The sequence below is a fragment of the Barbatula barbatula genome, assembly GCF_947034865.1.
Source record: "Barbatula barbatula genome assembly, chromosome: 9".
In the NCBI taxonomy this organism is placed as follows: domain Eukaryota; kingdom Metazoa; phylum Chordata; class Actinopteri; order Cypriniformes; family Nemacheilidae; genus Barbatula; species Barbatula barbatula.
In genome coordinates this window covers 18,351,195-18,366,328 of record NC_136772.1, presented here as the reverse complement: position 1 = coordinate 18,366,328, position 15,134 = coordinate 18,351,195, and the positions used below count along the sequence as shown (strand labels likewise).

The 15,134-nt window shown below is 38.6% G+C and overlaps 2 protein-coding genes across 2 annotated transcripts; one reads left to right on the top strand and one right to left on the bottom strand.

Annotated features, from left to right (window-relative positions):
• Positions 1-1,559: 1,559 nt before the first annotated feature.
• Positions 1,560-7,645, bottom strand: cln5 (CLN5 lysosomal BMP synthase). Its single transcript, XM_079463793.1, has 4 exons — positions 7,389-7,645; positions 2,854-3,028; positions 2,546-2,771; positions 1,560-2,394 (listed from the first exon to the last, which is right to left on the bottom strand). Exons 1-4 carry the CDS (start codon positions 7,478-7,480, stop codon positions 1,910-1,912), a joined length of 978 nt encoding a protein of 325 aa, XP_079319919.1. The 5' UTR covers positions 7,481-7,645; the 3' UTR covers positions 1,560-1,909.
• A 358-nt stretch (positions 7,646-8,003) lies between these two features.
• Positions 8,004-13,847, top strand: rsph1 (radial spoke head component 1). The gene is made up of 8 exons (XM_079463886.1): positions 8,004-8,152; positions 8,230-8,343; positions 8,428-8,533; positions 9,282-9,372; positions 9,548-9,683; positions 10,080-10,151; positions 10,242-10,356; positions 13,376-13,847. The coding sequence occupies exons 1-8, from the start codon at positions 8,102-8,104 to the stop codon at positions 13,402-13,404; spliced, it is 714 nt and encodes a 237-aa protein (XP_079320012.1). The 5' UTR covers positions 8,004-8,101; the 3' UTR covers positions 13,405-13,847.
• The last annotated feature ends 1,287 nt before the right edge of the window (positions 13,848-15,134 follow it).

The window sequence follows — 15,134 nt, the reverse complement described above, 5'->3', positions numbered from 1 at the left end:
ATCAGAATTATTGCAATATTCGGAATAAATAAACTATAATCCGCAAATAAATATAGAGTTTCATTTACATTTAGTCATTTAGCAGACGCTTTTATCCAAAGCGACTTACAGATGAGGAAACATTGAAAGCAATTATAACAACATAGGCAACAAAATACATAAGTGCATCAAACTAGTCCATTAAAGCCTAGCACAGTATAAAAAGCTAAGAATAGTGAGGTTAGTAATTTTTTTTTTTTTTTTTTTTTAAGAAGGAAAGGGAAGAGAATTAGGAAAAATCAATCAGCGACGTGTTGACGGAAGAGATGCGTTTTTAGGCGTTTTTTAAAGATGTGGAACAGATCCAGAGAAGGTACGGGAGAGCGACTTTTTTCCTTTTTGGGATGGTACCACTAGTCGTTGTTCCTTTGCAGACCGCAGTGATCTGGCAGGAACATAGATCTGCATTAGCGAGTGGAGATACGATGGTGCAGATCCGGTGTTGGTCTTGTAGGCCAGGAGCAAAGCTTTGAACTTTATGCGGGCGGCAACAGGGAGCCAGTGTAACCTGATGAAGAGCGGAGTTACATGCGCTCTCTTCGGTTCATTGAAGACCACTCTTGCCGCCGCATTCTGGATCATCTGGAGAGGTTTGATTGTGCAAGCAGGAAGTCCAGCCAGAAGCGCATTGCAATAATCCAGTTTGGACAGGACAAGAGCCTGGACTAGGACTTGCGTAGAGTGCTCCAAAAGGAAAGGTCTAATTTTCCTAATGTTGTAGAGGACTAATGTAAAGTTTCACAAACATTCACATATAAAATTCACATATGCACAAAAAGCGAACCATAAATATTCACAGATTTTCTATAGGACTAGGCTCTAGAAACTGGCTAGGACATTTACTGTAAAATAAACCTTACGATAAAAATGATGGACCCTTTATTTTTTGTAAGCAGTCAACTTACAAAATCAGCAGGGGATCAGATCAATATTTCCCTCACTGTATATACAGCGTGAATGTGTAAATCTAGTGCGAGTGCTATGACAAATTCCTGTGCACTTCACAGCACACTGGAAAAGACACAAGAGAGAAGTGTTTTACATTGTTCACATCTGTGTGTAGTTTGCTGTGTATGTGGCTAATTATTTTATGTTTGGGTGCAGGGTTACTACGCAAAAATATTTTTTTAGAAGCGAAATAGTTCCGTGCGTGTGTTTTTTGGTATTGTTTGTGAAGTTTTGAGAAAAACGTTTAAAAAATTGTGTGTAAGCAATTTGAAAAAACTGGAACACCATTGTATTAGGTTTTATATTCAAACACAATTGTATCGTGTTAAACGGAACTATGCTTTGGAATAACTAAACATTCCATTTAAAAAACATGTTTAATTAATTTTTGGGATATTTTTTCAGGATAAAATTATTCACTATTATTTGGAGGTGAGATGTTCTGTCATTAGATAATTCTTAAAACAAAAACTTGGTTTTAAACATCACACTTGTTAACCTGGCTATTCTGTATGACAGCAAATGATTTTAAACTTTTTGATTTTGATATATATATCAAATGAGCATTGTCTGCTTGTGAACATTTTAATCAGAAGGATTGTATTTATTTGCATTGTAAAACATGATAAGGTATTTGATGTTTAAATATAGGCAAACTAAACATTTATGCAGACATATCTGAATGTTGTTTAATGATATCAAGTCACATTTACAGCAAGAGTTAAAGCAGCAAGAACAACACTATTACATAAGAAAATATTTTCAGGTTCACAAATCAGTATTTTGTTAACAATGTACAACACAATATAGGTAAACATTGCTTTTATTATGCCAAGTTATCTGGTGATAATGTGGTAGTGATAATGAAAATTGATTTTTTTTTATAGAAAATAAAAATAGTAGATCATATTCTGGTATGGCATTATGGTAAGGGGATCTCCTCGTAGGTTATTCTTAAGTAGGGCTGTTTCATCTGCAATTTCCAATATGCAGAGTTGTAGTACAAATAGAAGGTCTTCTCAAGGATTGTCTCTTCATAAGCTTCAAAGACACTAATAATAACTTCCAAAACTGACTGGTGAGGGCGAAATGAATGATAAAACTTCTTGATATCTGTAGCAAGATCTTTTGTTGAAGACTGTTGAAAAATAGCATCATCTCCCAAATACACAGGCTCTCCACTGTACAAATAGATCTTTGTATAATTGGTTTGGGTTTTGCTCAACAGAACGGCACCCAGCTCCAATAATTTCCTATATGTACGGTGTACAAACTGGGAACAATCATATGATTCAAACCATGTTGTAGCATTGGCTCCAGGGTCTCTTTTCACAGTCCAAGTCTCATAATATACACCTGTTTCATTGTCGTCTTGAACCCACTGGGCCATCTCATTAAACATCTCACCTAATGAAAGGAAACTTAATCAGAAAGCAAGAAGTCTAAAGAAAATAAAAACAAGTCACACCATATTTATTAAGCCTTGAAAGAAACATAATTTGTGTCTGATCTTTAAATATTTTGTGGATGTAAAGCCTATATTTGAAATTAGATTTACCTGAAATCTCTCCTATTTTCTCCAGAGTCCCATTCTGTTTCCAGTGCATGTCATCTATTCCCTCGTAGAAGCATGCAGCTCCTTGGTTACACCAAAATGGTGCACTTACATTTTCTCTTTCATGTGGAAAAGTGCAATTACCAAGCTGGAATAGCTCATACCACTCCATAGTAAAGTTTCTTCTAGTGTCTGCACTTGCAAAGCCAATGGCATCATGCATGATATGCTGAACAGTACAAAACTCATGATTAGACTAAATGTAATATAGCATGCAGAAAACAGGCCTTCTATTTAATAAATGCACTTACAAACTTTCCCAACATGTCACCATATTTGAACTCCCACACAGGAGCCTGAAGCCTGAACACTGAGATGGTATCAGAAGCTTTCATCCATGGCATCTGGCCGTCTGGATCTCCAGTGGGGCAGAATGGATATAAAGCCTGGCAGTAAGGTTCAACATCAGGACGTCTGTCAAGTCTCCTAAAAAGAGATGTGTTGTTGCATGAGATATGCAGTATAAAAAGCTGGGTCATTCCATGTCAAATCAACCAAATTTCTAAGATTTCCCAGGCGCAATTATTATTTTTTTCTTATTTTTACAGAAGCAAGACCAACATGTGACGTTATGAAAGCCAAAACATGAAATTCCACCAATTAATAGTTATTAAGTAATGCGTGCCGCATTGAAGACCAGTTAACTATGTATTTTGCAACCTCTAGGAGATATAATTAAGGGACACGGAGTTATGCTGTTACGCAACTTTTTTCCTCGAAGCCTCATGAAACACAGCAGTTCCATCGAATAATGGAATGCAGTCAATATAAAAAACTGGATGAGGAACAACTTTTTATTACTAAACAATAAAGTGTTACTTTATTGGACCGAAAACCGCCATACGTAACAACCAAGAATACCGCTTAACTTTTGATGGATGCTCCATAAAACCCTTATCGTTAGCAAAGATTCTTGGTGTTTTATTCTATAGTAATCTGTCATTTGGGAGCCATGTAAACACACCTGTAGAATTGTGTATTTCCATTTTAAGAATATATCTAAATTGTCATATGCTGTCACCATCAGATGCAGAGAAGTTAATTCAAGCATTCACGACATAAAGACTAGATTACTGTTATTCACTATTAGTTGGTTGCCCTGCAGGTTTAGTACAAAAACTCCAAAATGTTTTTTGGTGGAACCAATCAATGTACAAGTGCAAAAGGGTGTCTCTGCGGTCAATTTCAACAGAATGTTTTAATGTGCTGCTGCTTATAAAGTGAACAGCTTATTTTTCAGATTTAATGAATATGAAATTTACTGGGTTGTTCTGGGTCTATGTAAGCATAATTTATCTTTATGCCAAAACATTTTTATTAATAACGTTTACTACAAAATAAAAGTCTGGTTAACTGGACAAATATATTACTATTTTATAGTAAAAAAATTTACTTAAACTAATACAATAAACTAAATGCATCATGCATAAGATGAAGTTAGTGGTTTACCTTTGAAATTATTCTTTCTATTTTTATTAATGTTTCTTATTTATACATTTGTATGTCACTCAACAAAATTATGAACGTAACAATTTTGGTTTTTCCCCAATTTTTCATGAGATCAAACTCTTTCTATGTACATAAATGGCCTATTTCTCTCAAATATTGTTCACAAATATGTTTAAATCTGTGTTAGAGAGCACTTCTCCTTTGCCGAGATAATCCATCCACCTCACAGGTGTGGCATATCAAGACAGCATGATTATTGCACACATCACACCACAATAAAAGGCCACTCTAAAATGTGCAGTTTTATCACACAGCACAATGCCACAGATGTCGCAAGTTTTGGCAATTGGCATGCTGACTGCAGGAATATCCAGCCGGCTCATGGTAGAGAAATGAACATTCAATTCACAGGTAACAGGAGACCAAAGGCGTTTCAGTGAATTTGGCAGTACATCTGGCTTCACAACCGCAGACTACGTGTAACCACACCTGCCCAGGACCTCAACATCCAGCATCTTCACCTCCAAGGTCGTCTGAGACCAGCCACCCGGACAGCTGCTGCAACAATCGGTTTGCATAACCAAAGAATTTCTGCACAAAATCTCAGAAAACGTCTTCAGGAAGCTCATCTGAATTCTCATCATCCTCATCAGGGTCTTGACCTGACTGCGTAACCGACTTGAGTGGCCAAATCCAGTTTATACGACAGCTTGTTCCAGTTCCTGCTAATATCCAGCAACTTCGCACAGCCATTGAAGAGGAGTGGACCAACATTCCACAGGCCACAATCAACAACCTGATAAACTCAATGCGAAGGAGATGTGTTTCACTGCGTGAGGAAAATGGTGATCACACCAGCAGGGCTGGACTGACAAAAAAAGGGCCCTGGCATTTTTGCGCAGACCGGCCAACCACAATCGGTCGGACACAACCAACCAGTACACCATCCATGCGGCCCCTGTAGATATGCATATCCACTGTTCCATTCCCCAAAAAACCTACAAAGCAGAGAACTTAGTGCCGTGGACCAGTGCAAGTGGACCAGTGTGCCGACTCTCTCTTGACTGACTCCCTGGTGATAGACCTACACCTACTTGCGGTGTGATTGGCGCGAATCGCTCGTTAGTAAGGGAAGCCAAACAATCCAAAAGTGGGACGAGACAGCGGGGTATTACAGAGCTCGCGCCGCACTGACATGTCATCTGCGCGATTAAATTTCCTAGTGCCAACCAATGGGCAGCGTGGCGCCAACCAATCCGCTGCGCTGACCAATTTAAACATATACAAATTCATTTGGCGCCACTCATTTACAAAATGGCTAGGCACAAAACGTACTACAATAATAAAATGTATTACCTGAACATGTAAACTGTCCTATATAATTTCCAGGAGGTTGGCGTGCTCCTCAAGACTACGATATTAGAAGTCATTTAAGTTTCTGCTTTGTACAGGTCTTTCCGTAGCCTCTATAGTATAGAGTCTATACATATGGGCAGTTCTTCAAAGTATCGATGCACAACGCTACCGTTTACTTGTAAAACTATTAAAGATAATAATAAAAAAAGATTATGCTTTGTCTTCTCTAGGGAAAAACTTTTAGACTTCAGCAGAGAACCAATGTAAATGTTTTTAAGGAATGAGGGGTTTCTTTATTGTACATTTGAGTGTACGGTTTGCGCTGTTTAAATTGGTCGGCGCAGCGCTGGGAAACATGTCCGTGTGCGCTGACGACTCGGCTGCGCGGCACGGTCCGTTGAATCACACAGATGACATGTCAGCGCGGCGCGAGCTCTGTAATACCCCGCTGTCTCGTCCCACTTTTGGATTGTTTGGCTTCCCATAGTTTGCGTGATTCGCGCGCCGCGTTTACCAACCAGGAGCTTGCTCTACGGACGTGATTATGACATAGCGAGCTGAGGACTGCGCCTCTGAAGGATTTGATGGACCCAGACACGGCGCCGAACGAGTCCTTCGTCGTTCTTCAGCCTTCCATAGCACATAATGCGAAGCTACCCTCTCAACAAAATCCATGTGCGCCATTTCGCAATTAGACGGAAAGCCGCCTTCCATGACGTGAATTTCACGTGCGAATGGCGCGAATTTCACAAGCGAATGAAGCGAGTAAACGCAAAATGTTCAAGCTTCCAACTACACGCGAATAGCGCGATTTGCTGCGTTTGGTGTGAACACTCTATAAGACACTGACTGGATCTGACACAAGAAACGGAGGGGGAGGGGTGGAGCCTGTTAAGAGATGATTGGGCCAGCACAGTGTCAGTATGGAAAATGAACCAATGGGCCACTGTCCCTGCTTTATGGGCCGGTCGTTGGCCGATTAAAAATATTATATTATATCGGCCCCCAAGTGCGTCGGCCCACCGTGCATTTGCCCGGTATGCCATATTATCAGACCAGCCCTGCACACCAGATACTAACTGGTTTTCAGATCCCCGGACCCCCCAAAACAGTAAAATTCCACATTTTAGAGTAGCCTTTTATTGTCGCCAGCCTAAGGCACACCTGTGCAATAATCATGCTGTCTAATCAGCATCTTTATGCCACACCTGTGAGTTGGATGGAGTATCTCGGAAAAGGAGAAGTGGTCAACACATTTTTAGACAGATTTGTGAACGATATTTGAGAGAAATATGAAATTTGGGGACATAGAAAAAGTCTTAGATCAATGAGTTCAGCTCATGAAAAATGGGGGCAAAACATTTACATTTACAAAAAGTGTTGCGTTTATGATTTTGTTCAGTGTATATTGCATTATGAATGCAATACGGCAATGTAATGTACTAAATAGGATAAGTTTTCACAGATATGTATGCAATTTCAGCAATAAAAAAAATCTTACAAAGTAACAAGTAGTTGTTCATTTTAAGAGACCTGTCTTATTTTCTCTTGTATATTTAGTATTGCTCTTTAATAGGAAGAATCAGTAGAATACTCTATTACAAAACTAATCGATAGCTTGTACAAATTAATCATAATTTAAGTTACCAAAAAGCTATTGATTAACAAGCAGTGAGAGATTTCCTTGACTTTTAACAGACACAAGGAATAGTCAAGGCATGCGCGCGTCTATATTTTTTATCCTAAGGTTGGGTTTTATCCCCAAAAAGTGAACAGTTAATTAGTTTAGTGCATTTATAAACATTTAACAAACTTCCACGTATGCCTCCTAAACTACAGAAAGGACACTGAGAAGTCAATTTATAGTCAAACAACGGAATTAATCCGACATAAATAAGATCGTTTTAAACAATTTAAATGAATTAAGTACGTTAACATTAAATAAATAAATGTTGTGCTACTTTGTCTGCAGCTTGCTTACTTGTAAGGCACTGGCCAGACGTGCGTTCCATGAACACTACATGGTAAAACCAGAATCCACAAAAGAAGAACAGCGTAAATTATATGATTCATGTCAGAATATTGGTACTGAAACAGTAGTATACTGTCGACATCGCAGACGTGTAGCTTTTAGTATCACATCCTTGTTTTAGACGAAACAGATCACATGACTTTCTAAGTGTCAACTGATCACTCACGAGGTTTCTTGTGTGCCTGTTATTTACGAGTTGAAATCCTGTCAAAATAAAAGTCACACTTCTACTACTACTACTACTACCACTAGTGCTGCTACTACTACTACTAATAATAATAATTAATAACCATTTAATACTATAATACTATATGTAAGCGAACTAAATGAATAAACAAAACAATTACAAGAAAGAAATATTGGCGAAACCATGTTAAACAAATCATAATGATACTACATTAAATATATACAGTAGCAACCATTTGCCAACATTACAGCTCTGCACTCTTCATTCTCTAAGACGTTATCTATATGCTTATTTTAAAATTAAGATAATGATATTTTATAATAAATGCTTTATTTTGAAAACAGGATACAATTTTCCAGCAAGGATGAACCAGAGCCGGGTGAACTGTTCGGCGTCGTTTCTATGGTAACAGTCAACAACGCTGAACCGAAAGTTCGCTGTTCCATTTAATCTGCTCATCAGCCTTAACTTTAAAATGTCAGACGTTGGATCCGAAGAGTTTGATGACGAGCAAGGTTCCTTGGGGGTGAGTGGTTTAATGGTTATTGTTTGATTCACAGTTGTTCAACTGTGCTGCAGTAGATCATCGTAGTTGTGTTGCAGGAGTATGAGGGGGATAGAAATGAAATTGGAGAGAGACATGGACAAGGCAAGTCTGTGTTACCTAAGGGAGACACTTACGAGGGAGCGTATGAAAACGGCAAGAGATCTGGCAGGGTAACTGTGCCCAAAACGATTCTCTATTGAATGCTTTCGTAGTCTTTGGTCTCCTATGGTAACACTTATGTGCTTTTTATTTAGGGCACATACAAGTTCAAAAATGGGGCCAGATACATTGGAGAATGGTATATGAATTTAAAACATGGACAAGGTGTATTTTATTATCCAGATGGCTCCAAATATGAAGGTAAGACATATGCTGTTTTATTTAAAAAATAATAATATGCAGGATGGTCAACTTTACAATAAACAAATAAAGTTTTTACCATGTTTTCATCATACTGTGAACTCTGATGTAAATATTTGGTGGATTAAATACCCATATGGTCAGAATTGTCTCATAGAAAATGACCCATATTCCTAATAAATGGGGACATGGAAATTATTTTATGTTCTATGAAGATCCATTCCTTCTCCATTTGTTGTGTATTATTGCTTCTGGTTTGTGCATTTACAAATACTCTGTTTTTGTCACATTATTTGAAGAACAAAATCTTTTCAAGCCAGGAAATAATAAAAAAAATGTATGGAAGAGAAGTGATTAATTAAAGTGGATAGCAAATGAATGAGGGGAAGAGAGCGTTGTTCCGTAGGCGACATTGTGCATGTAAACAGTCAGACACAACAAAATGCAACTGTTGCATTACAAAATGCATGTACAAAAATGTATGATTAAATCTATGTAATGTTAAAAACATAAAAAAACACAGAAAAGTTAAATTTATTTATAATTTAGCATTTAGTTATAAAATAAACATAGCATTATAATAATTAGCATTTAAAAATATTTCTGTTTAGATAAATAGCATAATCCAAACTGCAATATTCCATAAAAACAAGAATGGTTAGTTTTGATTTCATGACTTTAAAGCAAAAGTGGAAAAAACAAAAACCCCAAAATGACAAAAGGTTTTTATGGATTGGCTCTTTCTTAGGAAGCTGGGTGGAAGATCTGCGTCAGGGTCACGGTGTTTACACATACCCTAATGGAGATATTTACAATGGTGAATGGCTATGTCATCAAAGGTGAAGTTGCAATTTAACTCTGTAGCTCAACAGCATACAAATTCTCACTGATCGAATCTAACAGTCTGTCTCTTCTATGTATATTAGAAAATATGCACAATGAATTAAGATTAATTCATTTAAATGTAGAACATGCTTAATTATGCAGTAGATGTATCTACCTCTTTTCTTTTAGACATGGTCAAGGTACATACACATATCATGATACAAACTCTCAGTACATGGGCTCATGGATCATGGGTAAAATTGAGACAGCTGGAGAGCTTATCCATCTCAACCATAGATATCAGGGAAACTTTGTTCATAATAATGTAAGTAACACTCAGTTGTTCTCATGGGTGCAGGGATGTGGCGGCAGTCTTGTTCTGACAGTTTCTTGTACAGCAGGGAAAATCCAATGCACATATAAAATGACATTTAAAAAGACAAGTAGCCATATAAACATTTATAATTAATATAACAAAATGTAAGTAGTCAACGGCAATCGATCTCATCTATATAAAATATGCATAAAAATGCCACAATATTTAAGTTGGTGTTTTTTGGTAATGTGTTTTGGATTGCCATGTGATGTCCAATGTGAAACCAACGTCAAAAAGCACAACTAGCTGAGAACTACTATACCATATCATCTCCATTCTTGAATAAAGATAGTTGTACCTCTTTTACACAATTACCATGTTGTAAGTATTATTGACATTTTCTAGCCATCTGGTTCAGGGAAATATGTCTTTAACCATGGATGTGCGCAGCATGGAGAGTATCTCCAGATAGATCAGGTATGTCTCTTTGTTTTGCCAGACACACTTTGTTTGTTGAAGATGAATAATATAAGAAAGTAAAATGCTGTTATTCTCTGGATTCTATAGGTGAAAGGAGAAACTGAGCAAGATGATCCTTTCATAACAACAATATTGCAGTGGAAACCCAAGGCAGTTACAAAGCTTTCTAATTGGACCACTGTAATAGATACGGTCTCTTCAGGTACATGCATATGCTGATGTGATCATGTACATATTATACATGATGATCAGTTGATTACTTTAATTTGTGAGAGTATATACATTATCTACATTACAGTGTGTGCATGAGTATTATGCAAGTTATAGGCATAACTCTGGTTTGACAGGTGGAGGGTGACCAAAACTAAGTGTTGGGTAATATCCACTTTTTTGCTCACCGCCAAGATTGGCTAGTGCTTTTTTTACTAGCCTAAGTTTCTAGCCACGCAGCATTTTAACTGGCCAAAATTTTGTTGTAATAAATATTAAAAGGCTTTGTCCTCTGGTGGTTGCATTTGTCGACCGCACACATCATCCAGGTTGTCTCATTTCAGTTAAAAAACATGATTTATTTATTTATGGTTTTGTTCTTAATGCCATTCCACCATCTAAGGCTAAATTCATGGCGAGAACTAGTTAGTCTAAACACCAGTCTGTTCTAGACACAAATCGATCCATACACATGTCAGGGGTGAGACAATTTGGAATCCTCAATTAACCTATCCTGCATGTCTTTGGACTGTGCAGTAGACAGAGTAAACCTACGCTGACACAAGGAGAACATGCAAACTCAACACAGAAAGGCCTCCCGCCTGCTCGTTCCAGGGACCTTCTTGCTGTGAGGCAACAGCGCTAACTTATTTATCATAAGATGTAATCATTGTAGTTTCATTCTTACCACTAAAACGTAACTGTTGCCTTTCTGAAATAAAACCTAAAATAATAAACCTTGATCATGTTGTTGACATTTTTGCAGATTTATTAAAAAAGAAAAACTGAAATATCACTTGGTCCTAAGTATTCAGACCCTTTGCCCAGTATTTCCTCTCCAGTTCTGTCAGGTTGGATGGTAAACGTTGGTGGATAGCCATTTTCAGGTCTCTCCAGAGATGCTCAATTGGCTTTAAGTCAGGGCTCTGGCTGGGCCATTCAAGAACAGTCACAGAGTTGTTGTGAAGCCACTCCTTCGTTATTTTAGCTGTGTGCTTGGGGTTATTGTCTTGTTGGAAGGTGAACCTTCGGCCCAGTCTAAGGTCTTGAGCACTCTGGAGAAGGTTTTCATCCAGGATATCCTGTACTTGGCCGCATTCATCTTTCCCTCGATTGCAACCAGTCGTCCTGTCCCGGCAGCTGAAAAACACCCCCACAGCATGATCCTGCACAACCATGCTTCACTGTTGGGCTGTATTGGACAGGTGATGAGCAGTGCCTGGTTATCTACACACATACCGCATAGAACTTTTTGGCCTTAATTCTATCTTGGTCTTATCAGACCAGAGAATCTTATTTCTCACCATCTTGGAGTCCATCATGCAGGCCATCATGCAGGCTTTCATGTGTCTTGCACTTAGGAGAGGCTTCCGTCGGGCCACTCTGCCATAAAGCTCTGACTGGTGGAGGGCTGCAGTGATGGTTGACTTTCTACAACCTTCTCCCATTTCCCGACTGCATCTCTTCAGCTCAGCCACAGTGATCTTTGGGTTCTTCTTTACCTCTCTCACCAAGGCTCTTCTCCCCCGATAGCTCAGTTTGGCCGGACGGCCAGCTCTAGGAAGGGTTCTGGTCGTCCCAAACATCTTCCATTTAAGGATTATGGAAGCCACTTTGCTCTTAGGAACCTTAAGTGCAGCAGAAATGTTTTTGTAACTTTGGCCAGATCTGTGCCTTGCTACAATTCTGTCTCTGGGCTCTTCAGGCAGTTCCTTTGACCTCATGATTCTCATTTGCTCTAACATGCACTGTGAGGTGTAACGTCTTATATAGACAGGCTTTCCTAATCAAGTCCAATCGGTATAATCAAACACAGCTGGACTCAAATGAAGGTGTAGAACCATCTCAAGGATGATCAGAAGAAATGGACAGCACCTGAATTAAATATATAAGTGTCACAGCAAAGGGTCTGAATACTAAGGACCATGTGATATTTCAGTTTTTCTTTTTTAATAAATCTGCACAAATGTCAACAATTCTGTATTCTTCTGTCAATATGGGGTGCAGTGTGTACATGAATGAGATAAGAAATTAACTTAAATGATTTTAGCAAATGGCTGCAATATAACAAAGAGTGAAATATAAGGGGGTCTGAATACTTTCCTTACCCACTGTATATATGTGTATATATATTTTTGCCGTTTTGTCGATATGCTGCGTTTATGAACAACTGGACTTTTCCGTTCATAACGAAGACTTTGCGCATTCTGATAATCAAACTCTGGGTGTAGGGGAATTATAAAAATATATGAATCCCGCCAACATGGCTAGTGGAAGTGGCTGTTTTACTGACCAAAGCTAAAATCTACCCGCATTTGGTGGGTTGGCGGGTGTTAATGTCAAGCCCTGCTAAAAGTCAATTTTATTTTAATTTACAAAATCACCTATCATTTTAATATGCAATGTTTATTGAAAATAATAACAAAAACAACTTTTCAGGTTTGTTTGGTGAATTTCATATGGGGTGTGAAGCACATCAAGCGCCTGCTTCTTCCACACTATAAATGCGAGCCCATCTTGCATCAGGAGCAGGACTTTGTGCAAATGACAGTAAATTATTATATTTATCAAAATTATTAAAATGATGGTAACTTCTTGGGAATGTAACGCCCTACACCCCTAACCTTACCCTAAACTTTATGATTAAACACTTGTTAGACAATTTTCAAATATTTTCTTATATTTAATATTATACTGGCATAATAATTATGCACGCACTGTTTATAATGTTGTGACTAGTATCACTATTTGGCTTTTGTTTTGGCCAACACAATCACCCTTTATATTCTTTCTTTTAATGTTGTTTGACCTATTAAATTCATAATAAATATTTAAAAGATTTTTTCTCATTGTAAGCATGTGTAACATTACAAGATATAAATGATATGACTATCCATTTAAAGCAGTTTAGTCCCAACAATAGAGAAATGTCACCATAAAGCAACAGCTTTTTACTCCTGATCGTTTTCTAGATCTAGTTTCCTAAGACATTTGTGTCTGTCTTGTTTTAGATCAAGGTGTGGTGGAAGAGTGTGAGTAAGGAAGAGGGACGACTGCACCAGGCCTGCTTCTGCTTTGCCAAAGTCCTGCTCCTGATCATCTGATAGTACTTGAACTTATCAATGAAAAAGATATGAAACTACGAAAAGTATCTCATAATGTCCTTGTCTTTTCTTCAGCTGGACACAATTGGAGTTTTAAAAATAATATTCTGACTCATGCTAGCTTTGTAATTCCATTTAATGGAGACATACGCTAAAAGCTTAAAAAAATCACATCACATTCTAGGTCCCTAGAATTTTATAGTCTTATTTTATTAACACTGCATATAGAAATTTATAGTGTGTCTGATATTTGACCTGTGTTTTGACTTGCATAACTTTATATGTTTTGCTTATAGTCAATGTTTTCTTGTACAGCTGCTTTGTAACAATGAAAATTTTAAAAAGCGCTATATAAATAAAGCTGACTTGACTTGACATCTATCCATTGTCATAATTCATTAGACTGTGTTTTTTAAAGTTAAACAATACGTTTGTGAGAGAAAATTATTAATATTTTAAGATTAGTTTATTATATTTATTAATATAAACAGACAACACAGAAAAACATGTCGATAATGTTGAAACCTATGTCACCCGGTGACAGGGCCGAGGGTTATTTACCACACTCCGGAGGAGCAGACACCAGAGAACACCAAGAGGCGGACAACAAGGATGAGTTTAAAAGGTAAGTTTCTTTATTAATCTAAAAAGGGATAAAAGCAGGGGTGGGGATGCTCGTGGCTGTAGCGTGGACGCAATGAAGAAGCAGGGGCTGGTAGGTACTTCTCCGTCCTTCAGGTAAGGATATTCCTCTCTTGGTGGGCCTGTGGCTGTAGCGTTGATGAAGTGAGTTAGGGGGGCTGGTAGGTACTTCTCCGTCCTTCAGGTAAGGATATTCCTCTCTTGGTGGGCCTGTGGCTGTAGCGTTGATGAAGTGAGTTAGGGGGGCTGGTAGGTACTTCTCCGTCCTTCAGGTAAGGATATTCCTCTCTTGGTGGGCCTGTGGCTGTAGCGTTGATGAAGTGAGGAAGGGGGGTGCCGGTAGGTGCTTTTCCGTTCTCCAGGTGAGTATACTCCTCTCTAAGCAGGCTCGTGGGACCGATCGGGACTTTCCTCGTCGTCAGACTCGTGGAATTACTCGTGGGGCAGGCAGCTTCTGGACTTGGATTCGTCAACGTGCTCACAAAGCCACCATCCAACTCGTCACAGTAGCTCCCTCTTTACTCCCTGTAAGGGACGGACAATTCGATAGTGAGGCAGGCAGTAGTAGGTGAGACAAAAACCGGGTACTTTACCAGCCTCCACTCTCGTTCTGGATATACTGGAAAGGCATCATCGGAAGAATTGGCAAGGCTGGGCTTTCGCTGAGGCGGGATACAGTGCTCGTGATTTGTGGCAACAACGGAGCATTGAGTTCTCCTTCCTCCTCTACGCCATGCGCACGATCGTTAGGGACCTGGAAACAACTACAGGGACAGTTCAATTCGAATACATCTTCAAGGTTATAGACCAGTTTCATCCATCAGAGACTCAGAGAAAACAGTTGTTCGATCTCACCACACTCGTGCATAAATCACTCTGGTAAATCCTCACACGTGTTGGTTTCACTCCATCAGACACTGCAAACTCACTCTCTCTTTACAGCGATTAATCAACTCGTTTCTCTCCTCTTCATAGGGTGAACGATCCAAAGGTTAGTAGTTCCAAACGATAAACCCGTACTCGA

Bases quoted from the DNA above. Each gene is read 5' to 3' on its own strand.
- cln5 (XM_079463793.1), bottom strand. From the start codon at position 7,480: ATGAATCATATAATTTACGCTGTTCTTCTTTTGTGGATTCTGGTTTTA. The intron at 3,029-7,388 runs GTAAGCAAGCTG...ATCTCTTTTTAG, and splicing joins GTCTGGCCAGTGCCTTACAA to GAGACTTGACAGACGTCCTG. The intron at 2,772-2,853 runs GTAAGTGCATTT...TGTACTGTTCAG, and splicing joins GTGACATGTTGGGAAAGTTT to CATATCATGCATGATGCCAT.
- rsph1 (XM_079463886.1), top strand. From the start codon at position 8,102: ATGTCAGACGTTGGATCCGAAGAGTTTGATGACGAGCAAGGTTCCTTG. The intron at 9,373-9,547 runs GTGAAGTTGCAA...CTTTTCTTTTAG, and splicing joins GAATGGCTATGTCATCAAAG to ACATGGTCAAGGTACATACA. The intron at 10,152-10,241 runs GTATGTCTCTTT...TGGATTCTATAG, and splicing joins AGTATCTCCAGATAGATCAG to GTGAAAGGAGAAACTGAGCA.